Raw genomic sequence first — 16,689 nt, 5'->3', positions numbered from 1 at the left:
TTAAAGACACAGATGTATTTTTTTGCCCCCCATTTTTATGTTTGATTTGAACTTCAACTAAAACTCTTGACATGACTCTTAATGATTTTAGACACTGTGTTGCTGCCACATGAATGTGAATAAATTGCATACATGAGCAGGTATTCTTATTAAATTGGACAATGAAAGTACACAGCCGTTACAACACTACAGAAATGAACCATTTAATCATTTACAACAGCTTTACATTTGCATACAGTTATCTTTTTTTAAAGTAGTTAAAGTCCAGTTTTGTCACAGAAGGGAAAATATGTATCTCTGTACACATGGGTATAGATGGGAAACATGTACAAATGTACAATATATTTCTGTATACATAGGTAAAATGTACTGAGTTACACAAACACTGAAACATGCGGTTGTGATAAATCCTCTCATCATTCTATATCTGCAGACAGTCCAATAAAAGACAATATATGCCTCAAATTTGAGTTTTCACTGGAAGAACATGGTTACTACCTTATTTACATACAGCAGATCAGACACAATATACAAGTTGCACAGTTCAGGTTGGTCAGATTGTGTTCTTATTGTTATAGTGTTGTCATAAGCAGTCATTGTGATCACATTAATAAACATCACCAATTTTAAATATACAAATCAATTTCTCTTGTTTTGGACACAAGATCATTTTAAGTCCTTTGACTCACAATATGGTATATATTCAGGACAAGAGGAATGTCTACAATGACTGGTATCGATACAAGAAAGTAGATTTGAGCTCTGAGCACACACACACACACACACACACGCACACACACACACACACACACACACACACACACAAAACACTGCTATTATATCAATGTGAAAACTACTGATTCAGTGTTCAGTGCCTGGTTGGTGGACGCCCAGCTCCATGTGAACCCCTGGCTTCCCCATGACTCAAGCCAGCTGCTAATGTGACCTCCTCCAGGAAGCTGTGGAGGATGAAGAAAAAACATGAACACGTTTTTCACAGTCAAATCAGCACCTACATGTATATATTAATCGGTGTCCTTGAAGATTTATCGTAGTCCTGCTATAATGTACGGCCAAATATGTAATATATATGTCTAGTAAACTCAATCCTGCCACATATCTGAACATTTATTTCTTGCCCTCATAAAACAGTATTGTATCTCAGGGATGATATCTCAACAAAAGTCTCAGATGATGTATATAAAATAGCACAAATCTAAAGAAAAATCTCAACAGCCAAACCAAATACAACAGTATTGTTACAGTAGTGTAAAGTCTTGTTAATTTGTTACCATGCACTCTGTCTAAACTGTATGCTGTTTTATTTATTACATGAAATTCACCTCAGCTGCACATAGCACAAAGCATCACAAACACCCAAAAATGAAAATAAATTCAGTGACGTCCCTCATCCATTTACACGCCAAACTAAGATACAAAAAAGATTGTCCCTCGAACAGTCTGTGTAGCTAAGTTACAAGTTAACTGTTTCCCAATAAACATCTGTATATTCATGGATCCAGACGTGTACACCAACCTTTTGGTGTTGTGGATGGCTGTTCCTCCAAGCACGATGCGAACCCCTGGCATGGTGCGGTTCAAGTTGTACACGGTCAGTGCTTCCTCGTACGTGGCTCCTCCAATCATGAAGACAATGATGTCCTGCGGCCTGAATTGGAAGAAAAGACTATGAGACATACAGTAACTACACCAGTCTATATTCATAAATGCATACGAGTTGAATAAATATTTTGTGAAAGTAGGTCATTTCATAAAAGTATTAAGGCCCCTTTTTTTGCACATACATGCAGAATATTATAATTAACTTAAAGCTGCAGCTCACCATATCTTCAAAGGATGTACATTCGCTAACAAATAACAATGCATCTGAAAGCATGACAATACGCCAGATTAAGGTTTTCAACTACAAGGTCGTTAAAAAAATATGGAAAATTGAGAGGTAGTGCTGTTATTGTTTAATGCCTTACATCAGTTCACCCAAAGCATTTTCAGCATAAACATTAAACGAAAGGATTATTAGATCTCACCTTAACACTTTCATTCAATCTAAACACTTGATACTTTTTCTTCAACCAATATATGTACACAAAACCGAATCATCTGGTGCTGGTCATTCAATGAAATCTCTAAGGAGGTTTTCTGAGGTCACAGACTGGAATACATTGAGGAAAATAAGTATATGAACACACTGCTATTTTGCAAGTTTTCCCACTTAGAAATCATGGAGGGGTCTGAAATTGTCATCGTAGGTACATGTCCACTGTGAGAGACATAATCTAAAAAAAAAAATCCAGAAATCACAAAATATGATTTTTAAACTATTTATTTGTATGATACAGCTGCAAATAAGTATTTAAACACCTGTCTATCAGCTAGAATTCTGACTCTCAAAGACCTGTTAGTCTGCCTTTAAAATGTCCACCTCCACTACATTTATTATCCTAAATTAGATGCACCTGTTTGAGGTCGTTAGCTGCATAAAGACACCTGTCCACCCCATACAATCAGTAAGAATCTAACTACTAACATGGCCAAGACCAAAGAGATGTCCAAAGACACTAGAGACAAAATTGTACACCTCCACAAGGCTGGAAAGGGCTACGGGGAAATTGCCAAGCAGCTTGGTGAAAAAAGGTCCACTGTTGGAGCAATCTTTAGAAAATGGAAGAAGCTAAACATGACTGTCAATCTCCCTCGGACTGGGGCTCCATGCAAGATCTCACCTCGTGGGGTCTCAATGATCTTAAGGAAGGTAAGAAATCAGCCCAGAACTACACGGGAGAAGCTGGTCAATGACCTGAAAAGAGCTGGGACCACCGTTTCCAAGGTTACTGCTGGTAATACACTAAGATAATACACCCTGCTTAAACCAGCACATGTCCAGGCACGTCTTAAGTTTGCCAATGACCATTTGGATGATCCAGAGGAGTCATGGGAGAAAGTCATGTGGTCAGATAAGACCAAAATAGAACTTTTGGGTCATAATTCCACTAAACGTGTTTGGAGGAAGAAGAATGATGAGTACCATCCCAAGAACACCATCCCTACTGTGAAGCATGGGGGTGGTAGCATCATGCTTTGGGGGTGTTTTTCTGCACATGGGACAGGGCGACTGCACTGTATTGAGGAGAGGATGACCGGGGCCATGTATTGCGAGATTTTGGGGAACAACCTCCTTCCCTCAGTTAGAGCATTGAAGATGGGTCGAGGCTGGGTCTTCCAACATGACAATGACCCGAAGCACACAGCCAGGATAACCAAGGAGTGGCTCTGTAAGAAGCATATCAAGGTTCTGGCGTGGCCTAGCCAGTCTCCAGACCTAAACCCAATAGAGAATCTTTGGAGGGAGCTCAAACTCCGTGTTTCTCAGCGACAGGCCAGAAACCTGACTGATCTAGAGAAGATCTGTGTGGAGGAGTGGGCCAAAAGCCCTCCTGCAGTGTGTGCAAACCTGGTGAGAAACTACAGGAAACGTTTGACCTCTGTAATTGCAAACAAAGGCTACTGTACCAAATATTAACATTGACTTTCTCAGGTGTTCAAATACTTATTTGCAGCTGTATCATACAAATAAATAGTTACAAAAATCATACATTGTGATTTCTGGATTTTTTTTTTTAGATTATGTCTCTCACAGTGGACATGCACCTACGATGACAATTTCAGACCCCTCCATGATTTCTAAGTGGGAGAACTTGCAAAATAGCAGGGTGTTTAAATACTTATTTTCCTCACTGTATGTTCAAATTTGTACTATAATTCAGTCATGGTTATGAGAAAAACTATAGATATTTTGTAAGAGCAAGTAGTGTCCAACACTTACTTTTATCACTGAGCAATTGTGTACAAACAACCAAGAGCCATCTTCTAATAAATGCCGTTAAACTAAATATTGAGAACTTAGTATCAAATACTATCAGTGGTAAATATTTTAGCTGTCAGAACTCTGTAATAGCGACAATGCTGTGGTTACAATAGTAGAATATGTGAAACATAAAGTGCTAATACAACTTTTAATTGTAACATGCAGGCGAGTTATTTATTATTATTATTTAAGTTAAGACTCAAATGAAACAGATTAGAGATACAAGAAAGAATCTATGAAGATACGACAGATCTGCCGCTACAAAGAACAGTGGCTTAACATTTTTTTTTTTATTGTGAATGTATGTAGGTGAGTATGTGCTGTATATAAACCTGTCCCGCAGAGAACTTGGCCCAAGGTAGGGAAACTGACTGTCCTTCAAACGGCCTTTAATTAGTTGATCCAGCGTGTCATGAAGTAGAGGCTGGTGCTGGGTATAGACATTCTCAACACCCTACATACACACACACACACACACACACACACATAATTGCATATTTTTTTATCAGTAGGAGCACGAAGTTTAACGTACAAATACAGTGAGGAAAATAAGTATTTGAACACCCAGCTATTTTGCAAGTTCTCCCACTTAGAAATCATGGAGGGGTCTGAAATTGTCATCGTAGGTGCATGTCCACTGTGAGAGACATAATCTAAAAAAAGAAATCCAGAAATCACAATGTATGATTTTTGTAACTATTTATTTGTATGATACAGCTGCAAATAAGTATTTGAACACCTGTCTATCAGCTAGAATTCTGACTCTCAAAGACCTGTTAGTCTGCCTTTAAAATGTCCACCTCCACTACATTTATTATCCTAAATTAGATGCACCTGTTTGAGGTCGTTAGCTGCATATAGACACCTGTCCACCCCATACAATTAGTAAGAATCCAACTACTAACATGGCCAAGACCAAAGAGATGTCCAAAGACACTAGAGACAAAATTGTACACCTCCACAAGGCTGGAAAGGGCTACGGGGAAATTGCCAAGCAGCTTGGTGAAAAAAGGTCCACTGTTGGAGCAATCATTAGAAAATGGAAGAAGCTAAACATGACTGTCAATCTCCCTCGGACTGGGGCTCCATGCAGGATCTCACCTCGTGGGGTCTAAATGATCCTAAGGAAGGTGAGAAATCAGCCCAGAACTACACGGGAGGAGCTGGTCAATGACCTGAAAAGAGCTGGGACCACCGTTTCCAAGGTTACTGTTGGTAATACACTAAGACGTCATGGTTTGAAATCATGCATGGCACGGAAGGTTCCCCTGCTTAAACCAGCACATGTCCAGGCACATCTTAAGTTTGCCAATGACCATTTGGATGATCCAGAGGAGTCATGGGAGAAAGTCATGTGGTCAGATGAGACCAAAATAGAACTTTTGGGTCATAATTCCACTAAACGTGTTTGGAGGAAGAAGAATGATGAGTACCATCCCAAGAACACCATTCCTACTGTGAAGCATGGGGGTGGTAGCATCATGCTTTGGGGATGTTTTTCTGCACATGGGACAGGGCGACTGCACTGTATTGAGGAGAGGATGACCGGGGCCATGTATTGCGAGATTTTGGGGAACAACCTCCTTCCCTCAGTTAGAGCATTGAAGATGGGTCGAGGCTGGGTCTTCCAACATGACAATGACCCGAAGCACACAGCCAGGATAGCCAAGGAGTGGCTATGTAAGAAGCATATCAAGGTTCTGCCGTGGCCTAGCCAGTCTCCAGACCTAAACCCAATAGAGAATCTTTGGAGGGAGCTCAAACTCCGTGTTTCTTAGCGACAGGCCAGAAACCTGACTGATCTAGAGAAGATCTGTGTGGAGGAGTGGGCCAAAATCCCTCCTGCAGTGTGTGCAAACCTGGTGAAAAACTACAGGAAACGTTTGACCTCTGTAATTGCAAACAAAGGCTACTGTACCAAATATTAACATTGACTTTATCAGGTGTTCAAATACTTATTTGCAGCTGTATCATACAAATAAATAGTTTAAAAAGGGGGAGTGGTGGCTCCAGCGGTTAAGGAGCGCTGGGTTGCCGATTGGAAGGTCGGGGGTTCAAGCCCCGGTATCGCCAAGCTGCCACTCTTGGGCCCTTGAGCAAGGCCCTTAACCCTCTATGCTCCGGGGGTCCCTTACGAGGGAAATATCAAGGTCCGTGACGTCGGAGTGACGTGGGGCCGCCTTCCCGTGGGCTCACCACCTGCAGGAGGGACCGTAAGGGACGGTGCTGTGAGGATTGGGCAGCGGTCGAAGGCGGGGGTCTGCTTAGACTGCTGCCCCCCGCGACCCGAATTACGGATAAGCGGGAGAAAATGAATGAATGAATGAATGAATATTGTGATTTCTGGAATTTTTTTTTTAGATTATGTCTCTCACAGTGAACATGCACCTACGATGACAATTTCAGACCCCTCCATGATTTCTAAGTGGGAGAACTTGCAAAATAGCAGGGTCTTCAAATACTTATTTTCCTCAATGTATATACAGACTACCATAAATCACAAGTTTACACAATTATTCGACACTCAATCAGCAACTATGCCTAAAATGAGTTAAGAATGCCTACTGGAATTTAGAAATTAATCATGTACTTTGAGTCCTTTGAAAAACTGTTTGGTGATGGCCACAGCATCTGTAGGAGTAATGAGATCACTTCCTCTGACCCGTTTGCCTCCGTAGTCAATCACGGCTTGTACCATCTGTTGTGTGGGAAGAAAAGTTGAACTAGAATAAGCATGACTCAATTTAGCAAACACCAGCCTTATTTACTAACGAGATCGCTGTTGCACTGTAACAAGCACAGCGATCTCGCAAGACACTACATTTTATAAGCCATCACCTTGCGGTACTTTTCAGACACCCCTTTCCTGTGAAGCTCTTCCATAAGATTGGGCAGGAGGCTGCTGCTGTGTCGCTCATAGCGCAGAGCATATAACATCACCAGACGCACTGCATCAAGCTCTGACACACGTGGGTTCTGCAGCATCCGTCGCACATTCTGGAGAAAAAGATAATAACTGAAGTAAAGATGACTAAATTCAAGTCGTCAAGTTTATTTCTATAGCGCTTTTCAAAACAGACATTGTCTCAAAGTAGCTTTACAGAATTTAACAGTTTAGGTGAACGATGTGTATTTATCCCTGATGAGTAGCCATGGCGACAGTGGCAAGGAAAAACTCCCTTAGATGTTATGAGGAAGAAACCTTGAGAGGAACCAGACTCAAAAAGGGAACCCATCCTCATTGACAAACAAAGAAATAAAACTCAAAAGAATGTTGTGTTTATGGCGTTGTGCTCTTAAACACCTTTGCTGTACTTACAGAGAAAACAGTCCAAATAAAGCTGTGTGTTTTCACTTCAGCTTTTACTGGGAGGAATGTGTTAATGAGTGTTAGGTGTGCAAGGTACCTGCTGGGCGTTAGAGTGATCATTCTGGCATGCAAGCTCCTGCTCCACCTCAGACACCTCCATTAACTGCCTCTCACTGACTAGACGAGACAACTCGCCCACCACCGTCACATGTTTGGAAACCGTGCCTGACATCTTCTTAAACTGTGGGTAATTATCCACAAAAGCCTGCAAAGAAAGGGTTGGGGAAGATGTACAATTTTGACATCGGAAATTCTTAAATACTTCCTAACTAAGCAAACATGCATGTGTGGGTGGAGACAGAAATAGACAAAAGTGAAGACCACTGACTGTCAGTCAGTCATCACAGAATCATCACACCGGTTAGTTGATATAATTCCTATGAATCGAGGAATTCATAAACTGGACTTCACCTTCATATCAGCAATGGACTCTAGTTTCTGTTGGTCCTTTGGCTTTTTCTTCTGAAAGTCCTCCATCAGGTTTTTAATGTTTGTTCCAATTTCACCAAAGTTTAGGTACAAGTTCTGTTTTAGAAAAATAGCAACAAAAAGGGACAGTTTATACCTCATTCTATGACATCTTTCTAGACCATGATTATTAAAAAGGATTCAATTAAGATTAAGTGAGTTTAATTCATTTTAATCTTCATTACATATACAGCTGGTTCCAAAAAGTCCACAAAACATTTTGACGCATTCAGTTCTAACCATTTATTTCTGTGATACCCACATTAGCATAGAATTCATCATTCTCGGCAGACAGCACCACCTCTCTCAGGTCTTTATTTATGCCAGGCACTCGGGACAGATCTATTCGGTTGTTGTTTAGACCAAGCAGCTCATGAACCATTGCCTGATATGTCCACTAGAAGGGGGAAAAGAACAGACCAGTCACTCCAATGTCAATTACTGCATTGAATTATTGCACCATGAAATACAAAATATCAGTTTGAAAACGGAAGAGAGAAAATAATGAATGTGCCATATTTCTCTAGGAAGGCAGTTTCATTAATAAAAATATGAAGGATTTAATATAAGCAGCACCTATCTGAACATTGGTCTCTACTGCCCTCCAGTGGCCATAGCCAGTAAATAAAAACTAAGCATACTGCACTCATCTAAAAAACTAAGATGTTAGAATATGACCTGAAGAAAATCACGAGTTTAACTTTCACCTGGTTAAGGAGGGGTGTGATCGCATCATCACTTCTGTCCAGAATCAGCAGAAGAGGAGGAACTTCGGTTTTCCTGAAGTCAAACAGTTCATACTCCTTGCTGATTATTTGCTACAGGATAGAAAAAACAAATGTAAAATACATCATTTCAACAGTAATTATGTACGCCTTAAATATATAATGCAAATACAATTAGATTTGATTATAAATTATTAGATTATAAAATATCCTGCAATTTATAATTCATGAATAAGGAATAAAGCGTTATGAAGAAGTTATAAATCAGATTGTCGGCCACTGGCAAAAGAAAAACCCACTACATCAATGAGATTCTCTGTAAATGAAAAAACACCAATATTTTCAAAAACACTCCCACTCCCTGCACATAGGACATTTAATTTTAACTGGATAGCAACTGGATTAAAAACAAACAAAAGAATTACCTACAACCGAGCAATTACTCCAAGTCTATAAAGTATTTTTGTCTTGGAGTGATGTGTATTCGAACATACATCATACCTTTACACTTTCAGCCAGTCTCTTGGCCATGTCAGAGGAAAGCTGGTAACGAATCATAGGACACTTCTTTAAAGCCAACAGCACAGAGGTCAAACCTTGAGTGACACGTGGAAGGACACTGGAATCCCAACTGCGACCCTGAGCCAAATCACATAACATACCTTATGAATCAAAATTAGTGCAGAACTGAGAATCAAGGACAAAATTATGTCATTAAATTAGCATTATAAAATATATATCCATAATTATCTGAAAATTATTCACTAAAATTTACAAAGGTTAATATTTTCTTTCCATATTAATGTAAATTATGTAAACAATGACAGTGAAATAGCCTGTTTCTCATACCCTGGACACTCCTTGCAGATTGAGGGAGAAAAGATGAGGATTCACAGCGATGAAGTCACCATAAAACTCCTACAAAATCAGTTTATTACAGTGATCTGTTAATCAGAACTAATAAGGTGATATAATACAAATGTAAATGATTATCACCACAAATTCAGTCAGGCAGACACAAACTTGCTAACCTGCACCTCTGCCACAACCTCCTGTTCATCAGCTTCTGCCAGGGCCTTCACTTCACTCTTACTGATGACATTGCTGAAAACTAGACAAAAAGTCATAGAGGTGTGAGAGCAGAATACAGAATTGGAAACATGGGCAATTTCCATGTCAGCTTAATTACTCACAGATAAAGTATACGCTGTATTTGGGACGCCGCAGCTCCTGAATAAGATTCTCCACATTTTCCTAAATGCATAACATAAAAGAATAAGCGATTAAAAAAATGTGTAATCATCATGACAATCTGCTATTTCAAGTAAACACTAGAGAAGTTTGTCTGTAAAGATCAGATTTTGTAAGAGTGGCCAAAAAGTATTGCCCTCATAGGTTCCATGTTTTGACTGCTTTCTCGTTCACTTTTGCCACCATACAGTCTACTCAATACACTGCCTACTTCATCTATCTAATCTGCAGTGTGCTCTTTTTTTTTACATAAGAATATGTAGTGTCATATATTTTGTTAAAGTTACACCGTCTTCAATGCTGAAATGAACACTTTCAGAGCCTATATATGAGGATCCTTTAGCGTTCTCACTGCAAGTGCCCATGATACCTTGAGAATAGACTGCATTGCAACTATTTCACACAGTGTTCGCCAGGAACCCAGACTAATACCACTATTTTGTACTTTGAAAGATGTTAATCTTTCCCTATAAAAAATAACCTGACTCAAAGCACAGGCACCTTGGTTGGTCTGAGGAAGCAGATGGCCTTCAGATGTTTCATGCTGTCACGGTTCTGGGAGTCTATCCGCTCAAACAGGTAGACCTCCTTCTGCAGGATCTCAGATTGTGTGTAGACCATACTCACAATGCTGGTCTGTGGTTAGAAGATAAAAGCAGAGTGGAAATATATAGGGATTCCTAATTACTGTCTTAATTCCTTAATATTAAGCAGTTATGTCATGCAAGACATGAATTGTCACTATGTACTTGTGTATTATATGTAGCCAGTAACAACAGTATGGAGATATATATATATATATATATATATATATATATATATATATATATATATATACAGGTTATATTGTGCTGGAACATTTACTTACCGTTTCTTTATCCATGAGCAGAACCTTCATTCCTGGTCCGCTGCTTTCTATCATCTTAGTGACATATTGTTTAACAGCTAAAGTCACGTTCATTTTGTCAACAGTGTCCTTCGTCGTGCCTATTTACCCGAATAACTTTCTGAATCTTCAGTCTTTGTAAATGTACAAGCTGTAGTTAATATATACCGCGAATTTTGTTGACAATGGAGGAAAAACTCAGTGTATCGCCCGTCAGAGCGGATTACTTCCGGTTTATACAACGAGCTCTAAAGGTGATCTGAGACCTGTTATTAGAGCGACCAGACTAAACGGTTCTGGAAATTTCTTAACGTCTCTTCTGATCTGTGATCAGGTCACAGGCAAGCGGAAAACTACCCCACAATGCAACGCGCCACCAGAGCACAGAGTAAATTAAACGCCATATTGGCATAGTATCAGAGCGATTAGTAGGGGTTCAGGCACTATTTCTGAATCGTAAAAAAATATATATATTATGATCCAAAAGCTTTTAATTTGGACACAAAAAAAAATGAAACTGAATCATGAAATAAAACCCATATTTTATTTATTTTTTAACAGAGAATTGCTTACATACATGTGCAGAAACAATACAAGCTGATGAATAGATAATGCGAATATAATGACATTATAATATGACTTAATATAATAATTATTTTTATTTTTAACTTCTCAACCTACAGATATAACTGTATACAGTGGTTTATTAGACGGTACATTGAATAGTAACACCTGGATTCACCCTATTATAAGATTCATACTATAGAGAAAATAGTAGTAATGTATGTAGTTAAGACAATACTGAGTCCAGACCAGGTGGGATGTCCTGGGAGATTAATTAAATATCAACAAAAAAAAAAAAAAAGAAAATCTATATCTTTAAGACAAAACAAACCATTGTTAAGAACGCAACAGAAATATAAAGCAGGCATATGGTGGTGATGGAGGATCACTGTTTCTTCAGATCCTGGCTGATGTTAGTTGCATTCTTTGTAGCCTACTATTTGAGAACTAACATCCCAAAGTCTGACAGAAGCAAGGTCATCTTTAGCCTCCAGTGCTGGCTCCTTCAGCTGACAGTCACTTAAATAAACAATAATCCTTTCACTGATGTAACAATAACTTGATTATTGATATTATTATATTTACAACTATTTGTTACACAAAACCTCATCTTTTTACTACTATTAGCAATTAACTCAAACGTTTTAATGCATGTACACATTATGTATGATATAAGATTATTTAAATGCAATATAAAGTGTTTTATCATCTTGGTCCTTTGAATAAATAGCATTGGATGAAAATCATAATACAATTATTTTATATATTGTACATTATACCGATAAACTGTGGAATGCAGAACATGACCATAAACTCACCTAAAGTAGCAGCCACTATAGTTTTCCAGTCCCTCTGTAACAGCGCAGTAAATAGAAGTCTGAGCTCCCTGCTTAGGGCTCTTCATCAGGAAAACAGAAGGAATTAATAAAAGGATGCTCAGCACAGGGTGTCGCATCTGTACATACCGGCCTAATTCAGTGTGAATCACTCCAGGGTGCAGTGCATATGATGTTACTCCAGAACCTGAACAGGAAAAACACAAGGCAAACAAATTATATACAAATTAAATTTGTCAATGCTTTAATACTATGTGAATTTGATGAGGCTTATTTAAAATGCACTATAGAATATGCAGGGGACATTGTGTTTAAACCTTTGGTCCGACGTGCTAGTTCTCTGGTGAAGAGAATGTTTGCAAGTTTGCTCTGTCTGTAGCTAACCAAGGAATCATATGGTGTCTTGGTGAAGTTAAGATCATTAAAGTGGATATTTCCTGTAGGATAAAAAAATATTACATTAATTATATCATTTAAACATACATAATTTAAAATAGAGGGTTGTTAAATTTTTTTAAACAGATAAAATGAATGTTATTTTAAAGTAAATTTCAATAAGAAATATTTTTTTCAAAAAAAAGTAGAGAAGTAAATGTAGGCTCAGTGTAACAGCTAAGACCTACCCCCTTTATGAGCAATGCTGGACACGTTGACAACGCGGCTAGGGGCAGACATCTTCAGCATGTCCAGAAGCAAAACGGTCAGAAGGAAATGGCCCAAATGATTGACAGCAAACTGAGTTTCATGCCCATCTACTGTTAGACTGTGGGGACACATCATCACTCCTAATAGAAAATGATAACAGTGCATATGTATACATATATATGTACAAAACAGTCTCCAAGCATTTTGTGATATAATCACGAAAATTAATCTATTGATTCGTGTTCATGGACATAAATTTCCCTCTTTTTCGTGTCACTCAGCACGACTGAGAAATGTCAAATGTAATCTTTTTTTCCCCTTTTTATCAGAGAATAAGGCATAAAATATAGGGTTAGGGTTTCGGTTACTGTTATTAACACAGTCTCCTTAATTATCCGAGGGAATATATTTACTATATTTTAGTGCTTGAAGATTACAAAAAAAATCTATAACAAATAAAAAAAATAATACAGAGTTTGTGGTACCCATTTCCATTAAGAAAAATGTGGCAGAGACACCAAAAATACTTCCTCTTGAAATACATTAAATTGAAAATAAGGAATTTATTAAATAAATAATATTTATTTATTTATTACATTCATTTTCATGACTATGTCACGAAATGCCATGAGACTGGGCTCATATGTATGCATGTTTGTGTGTAGTTACCTAATATAATACATGACTAGTTTTGTACTCACTCATGTATATTTGTATTCTAATAGTCTTAGTAACTATTAATCATTCTCATAATTAAATAAGATTATAATAAAATCATCCAAGATTATATATGTGCAAAATTTAATTTACAAACAGTAATTGTTTAGTGACTGTCATAGTTTTGACACTTGTCTCACTTTATTATCCAATAACAGCCTTGAATTATTCAATATCTACAGTGAAATTATGATATAAAGTAACATGGTATAAAATTACAAAAAATAAGAAATACAGGTTTGGAGATTAAGGGGTTAAGGAATCCATAATGAAACATTTGCTCTTGTAAATTGCACACACTTTAAGATTTCCTTTTTTATTAATCATGATGATACCAATATATTTCAGTATACAATAACCGAATGGTCTCACCAGCATTGTTAATAAGTATGTCCAATCTTTCTTCAGTGGCGATGTATTCCTGTGCAAACTGTCGTACTGAGAAGAATGAAGCCAAGTCCAAATGCCGTACAACCACGTTGCCATTTCCTGTGGAGCAGCGTATCTCCTCTGCAGCTTTCTCTGCTCTTGAGAGGTCTCGACAAGCCATCACGACACGTGCTCCTAAAGGGCATCAGAGACCTGAATGACTTTTTTTCTCTAAAATAAACTGTAGTTCCTAACTGTCTTGATGGAAATATAATGATTGTATAGCTGTAAAAGTGGTTAAATATATGTTTACCTCGCTTAGCCATATCCTGAGCTGTCTCTTTTCCGATCCCAGTGTTGGCACCAGTGATGACAACAGTCCTGCCATCTAATCGCACACGGCTGTAGCAAACCCTACCCGCAATCCACTTTCTCAGCACAGCCAGACCTATATATCAAATAATATGATTGCACATTTTCCTATGACTTGATGTGGCAGTTGCTGCTTGCATAAAATACATCTTGGGTTAGCACCATTACTTACACAGAGTAAAATTGTTAACTCAATTACAATAAACGTTTACTGGGCAACTCCTTGCACACTGAGTCACAAGGTCTATGTGGAGTTATTTCTCTAAAGCTGCCAAACCAGATTAGCTCTAATAATCTCCCAAAAATGCAATCTTTCCTTGAGAAAATAAATTATAAAAAATAAATAAACCCTTAAAGTCAACAGTACTTAAATACTTTTATAGAGTCTAAATTGTTTATGATTATTTTATAGATCTCTTCCTGTCTACTGTACCTTCAACACACCAAAACATATGTGATATGAGAATAAGTTGTATAACTTACTAATAACCGTAGCTGCAGTTATAGCCCCATATTTGATTAGATGATTAAAATTCATTTCCTCCCACAGCTGAGAAACCGAGGCATATAGATTCATGTCATATGCAAAAAGGAGCTCTCTATGTTCCCAACCAGCGGAATTAATTTCCCAAATCTCGTCTGCTCATTACATGTGCTTTGCAAATTGTATTATTACAACCTTGTACAGAGTGTAAATATGTCTAAGCACCTCCCACGTGGGCAGGGTTAAGGTTTTATAAGCGGATTAGACTGAGATCATGTTAGGCGGCACAGCTCATGGTCATGCTAGACAAAACAGTAGAGAACATAAAAATACTGATGAAAATCTAATCTCTCTAATATATAATCAGGTTCTGTCAAGGCATATACTGCATACATTCTTGCTAAATATATTGTTACGTATTATTTACATTATTAGATATACCTACTTTGTATCTGACTGGCCATTTAATAGCTTTCCCATTCATGCTCACATTGTATTATACAATTAATATGTAATAGTAATTTTTGTGTAATGTGGAATATAATATTTTACATTGCACAAATAATATCTGACCAATAAACGTGGATTCATGAGAATAGATTGAACAACCAATTTATTTGGAACATTTAAATAAATGTTCACTCGTGCAATTATCTAAACAGCAAATCATATGGTACCAGTGCAACTCATATAATCCAGCTACAGTTTAAAAGATAGACAGTGGAAAAAAAAGTCTTAACAATGGTTTTAGAGTCTTAAACTGTCCAATTTTGGTAAGCCTGTGCTCAGTGTAACCTTTGATTCCTGTTATTGGCTGACAGGTTATCATGTAATTGTGGGGAAGTAAATTCAAGTCCAAAAATCAACACTATTTATGCAGCAGGATAGCAGAATGATGTCCTCAGCTGCGCAGTATGGCAGAGTTGGAGCAAGAATACAGAGGGACATCCATGACAAGGCCTGGATTAGCATTGGTGTCTTCTGTACTGCTAGGAGACATCCTCATCAGGACTGGAAAGGCTGACTGATGTTCTCCAAAGAAGACGGCTGCACAGAAGTGTCCTCAGCAGGACGTTCTCTATAGTATGGAGAAACTGAGTGGCATCCTCAGTAGGACCAGAAGCCTGAGTGACATTCTCCACTGAGCAAGAGGCGATGTGATGACTGAAGTTGGGGAGGCGTTGTGTTGTTATTCCAATCAGGACAAAAGCACTCTTCCTGTACACCTCTTTAAGGCAGAAGTGGATGTCAGTCCTCCTCTTCATGCATGCACTCAAACAGAAACTGCAAACAGAAATCACTCATATTGTTTCCTTGACATGCCACATAAGTATTAGAGTCAATGCACAATTGATATGTGCTTAGTTGTAAAGAACAGACATCTTCATTTCTTCAGAAATCCATTGCTTAATCTTTATGAAAACAGATGGGTTTAGATGGGTTTACAAATGTATATAGAAAACTTATTTATGATAATATGCTCAAAAGTCATAAGGAGAAAGAGGTTGCAAAGCAGAATTGGGATTGACAGAGTGATGAGAAAAGTAGGCAGGAGTACAAGGAGATGCGGCAGCAGGTAAAGAGGGATGTGGCGAAAGCCAAGGAAAAGGCATATGAGGAGCTGCATGTGAAGTTGGACAATAAGGAATGAGAAAAGTGTTTTTACTGATTGGCCAGGCAGAGAGACCGAGCTAGGAGGGATGTGCTGCAACTTAGAGCAATAGAGGATGGAGATGGAAATATGTTGACTGGTGAGGAGAGTGTGTTGAGAAGATGAAGGGAGTATTTTGAGCAGCTGATAAACAAGGAAAATGAGAGAGAGAGAGAAGGTTGGATAGTGTGGAAATGGTGAAGCAGGAAGTGGATAGGATTAGTAAGGAGGAAGTGAGAGCAGCGATTAAGAGAATGAAGAGAGGAAAGTCGGTGAGACCAGATGACATACCGATAGAAGCATGGAGATGTTTAGGAGAGATGGCAGTGGAGTTTTTAATCAGGTTGTTCAACAAGATTTCGGAAGGTTAGAGGATGCCTAAGGAATGGAGAAGGAGTGTGCTGGTACCGATCTTTAAAAATAAGGGAGATGTGCAGACCTGCAGTAACTACAGAGGAATAAAGT

General features: G+C 38.2%; 2 protein-coding genes across 4 annotated transcripts; both read right to left on the bottom strand.

Annotated features, from left to right (window-relative positions):
* Positions 1-187: 187 nt before the first annotated feature.
* Positions 188-10,829, bottom strand: vps45 (vacuolar protein sorting 45 homolog). Of its 3 annotated transcripts, none has more exons than XR_014530546.1 (16): positions 10,569-10,829; positions 10,202-10,336; positions 9,643-9,703; positions 9,481-9,560; positions 9,299-9,367; positions 8,951-9,088; positions 8,432-8,542; positions 7,987-8,121; positions 7,668-7,781; positions 7,294-7,461; positions 6,725-6,883; positions 6,477-6,584; positions 4,219-4,340; positions 1,538-1,669; positions 811-959; positions 188-762 (listed from the first exon to the last, which is right to left on the bottom strand). XR_014530546.1 is itself a non-coding variant. In XM_083523293.1 (16 exons), exons 1-15 carry the CDS (start codon positions 10,659-10,661, stop codon positions 869-871), a joined length of 1,716 nt encoding a protein of 571 aa, XP_083379419.1. In that variant the 5' UTR covers positions 10,662-10,829; the 3' UTR covers positions 647-777; positions 827-868. The 3 variants fall into 3 exon arrangements, 2 of the variants coding, with proteins under 2 accessions (XP_083379419.1, XP_083379418.1); XM_083523293.1 differs by having other exon boundaries at positions 647-777; positions 827-959; XM_083523292.1 differs by having other exon boundaries at positions 717-959.
* Positions 10,830-11,148: 319 nt separating this feature from the next.
* Positions 11,149-14,754, bottom strand: LOC310716747 (retinol dehydrogenase 11). Its single transcript, XM_083524153.1, has 7 exons — positions 14,573-14,754; positions 14,031-14,165; positions 13,721-13,912; positions 12,610-12,771; positions 12,304-12,423; positions 11,969-12,173; positions 11,149-11,669 (listed from the first exon to the last, which is right to left on the bottom strand). Exons 1-7 carry the CDS (start codon positions 14,664-14,666, stop codon positions 11,564-11,566), a joined length of 1,014 nt encoding a protein of 337 aa, XP_083380279.1. The 5' UTR covers positions 14,667-14,754; the 3' UTR covers positions 11,149-11,563.
* Between the last annotated feature and the right edge of the window lie 1,935 nt (positions 14,755-16,689).

This window comes from Silurus aristotelis (genome assembly GCF_946808225.1).
Source record: "Silurus aristotelis genome assembly, chromosome: 21".
Taxonomy (NCBI): Eukaryota; Metazoa; Chordata; class Actinopteri; order Siluriformes; family Siluridae; genus Silurus; species Silurus aristotelis.
The sequence above is the reverse complement of the archived record's forward strand: the minus strand, read 5'-3'. Positions and strand labels throughout refer to the sequence as shown.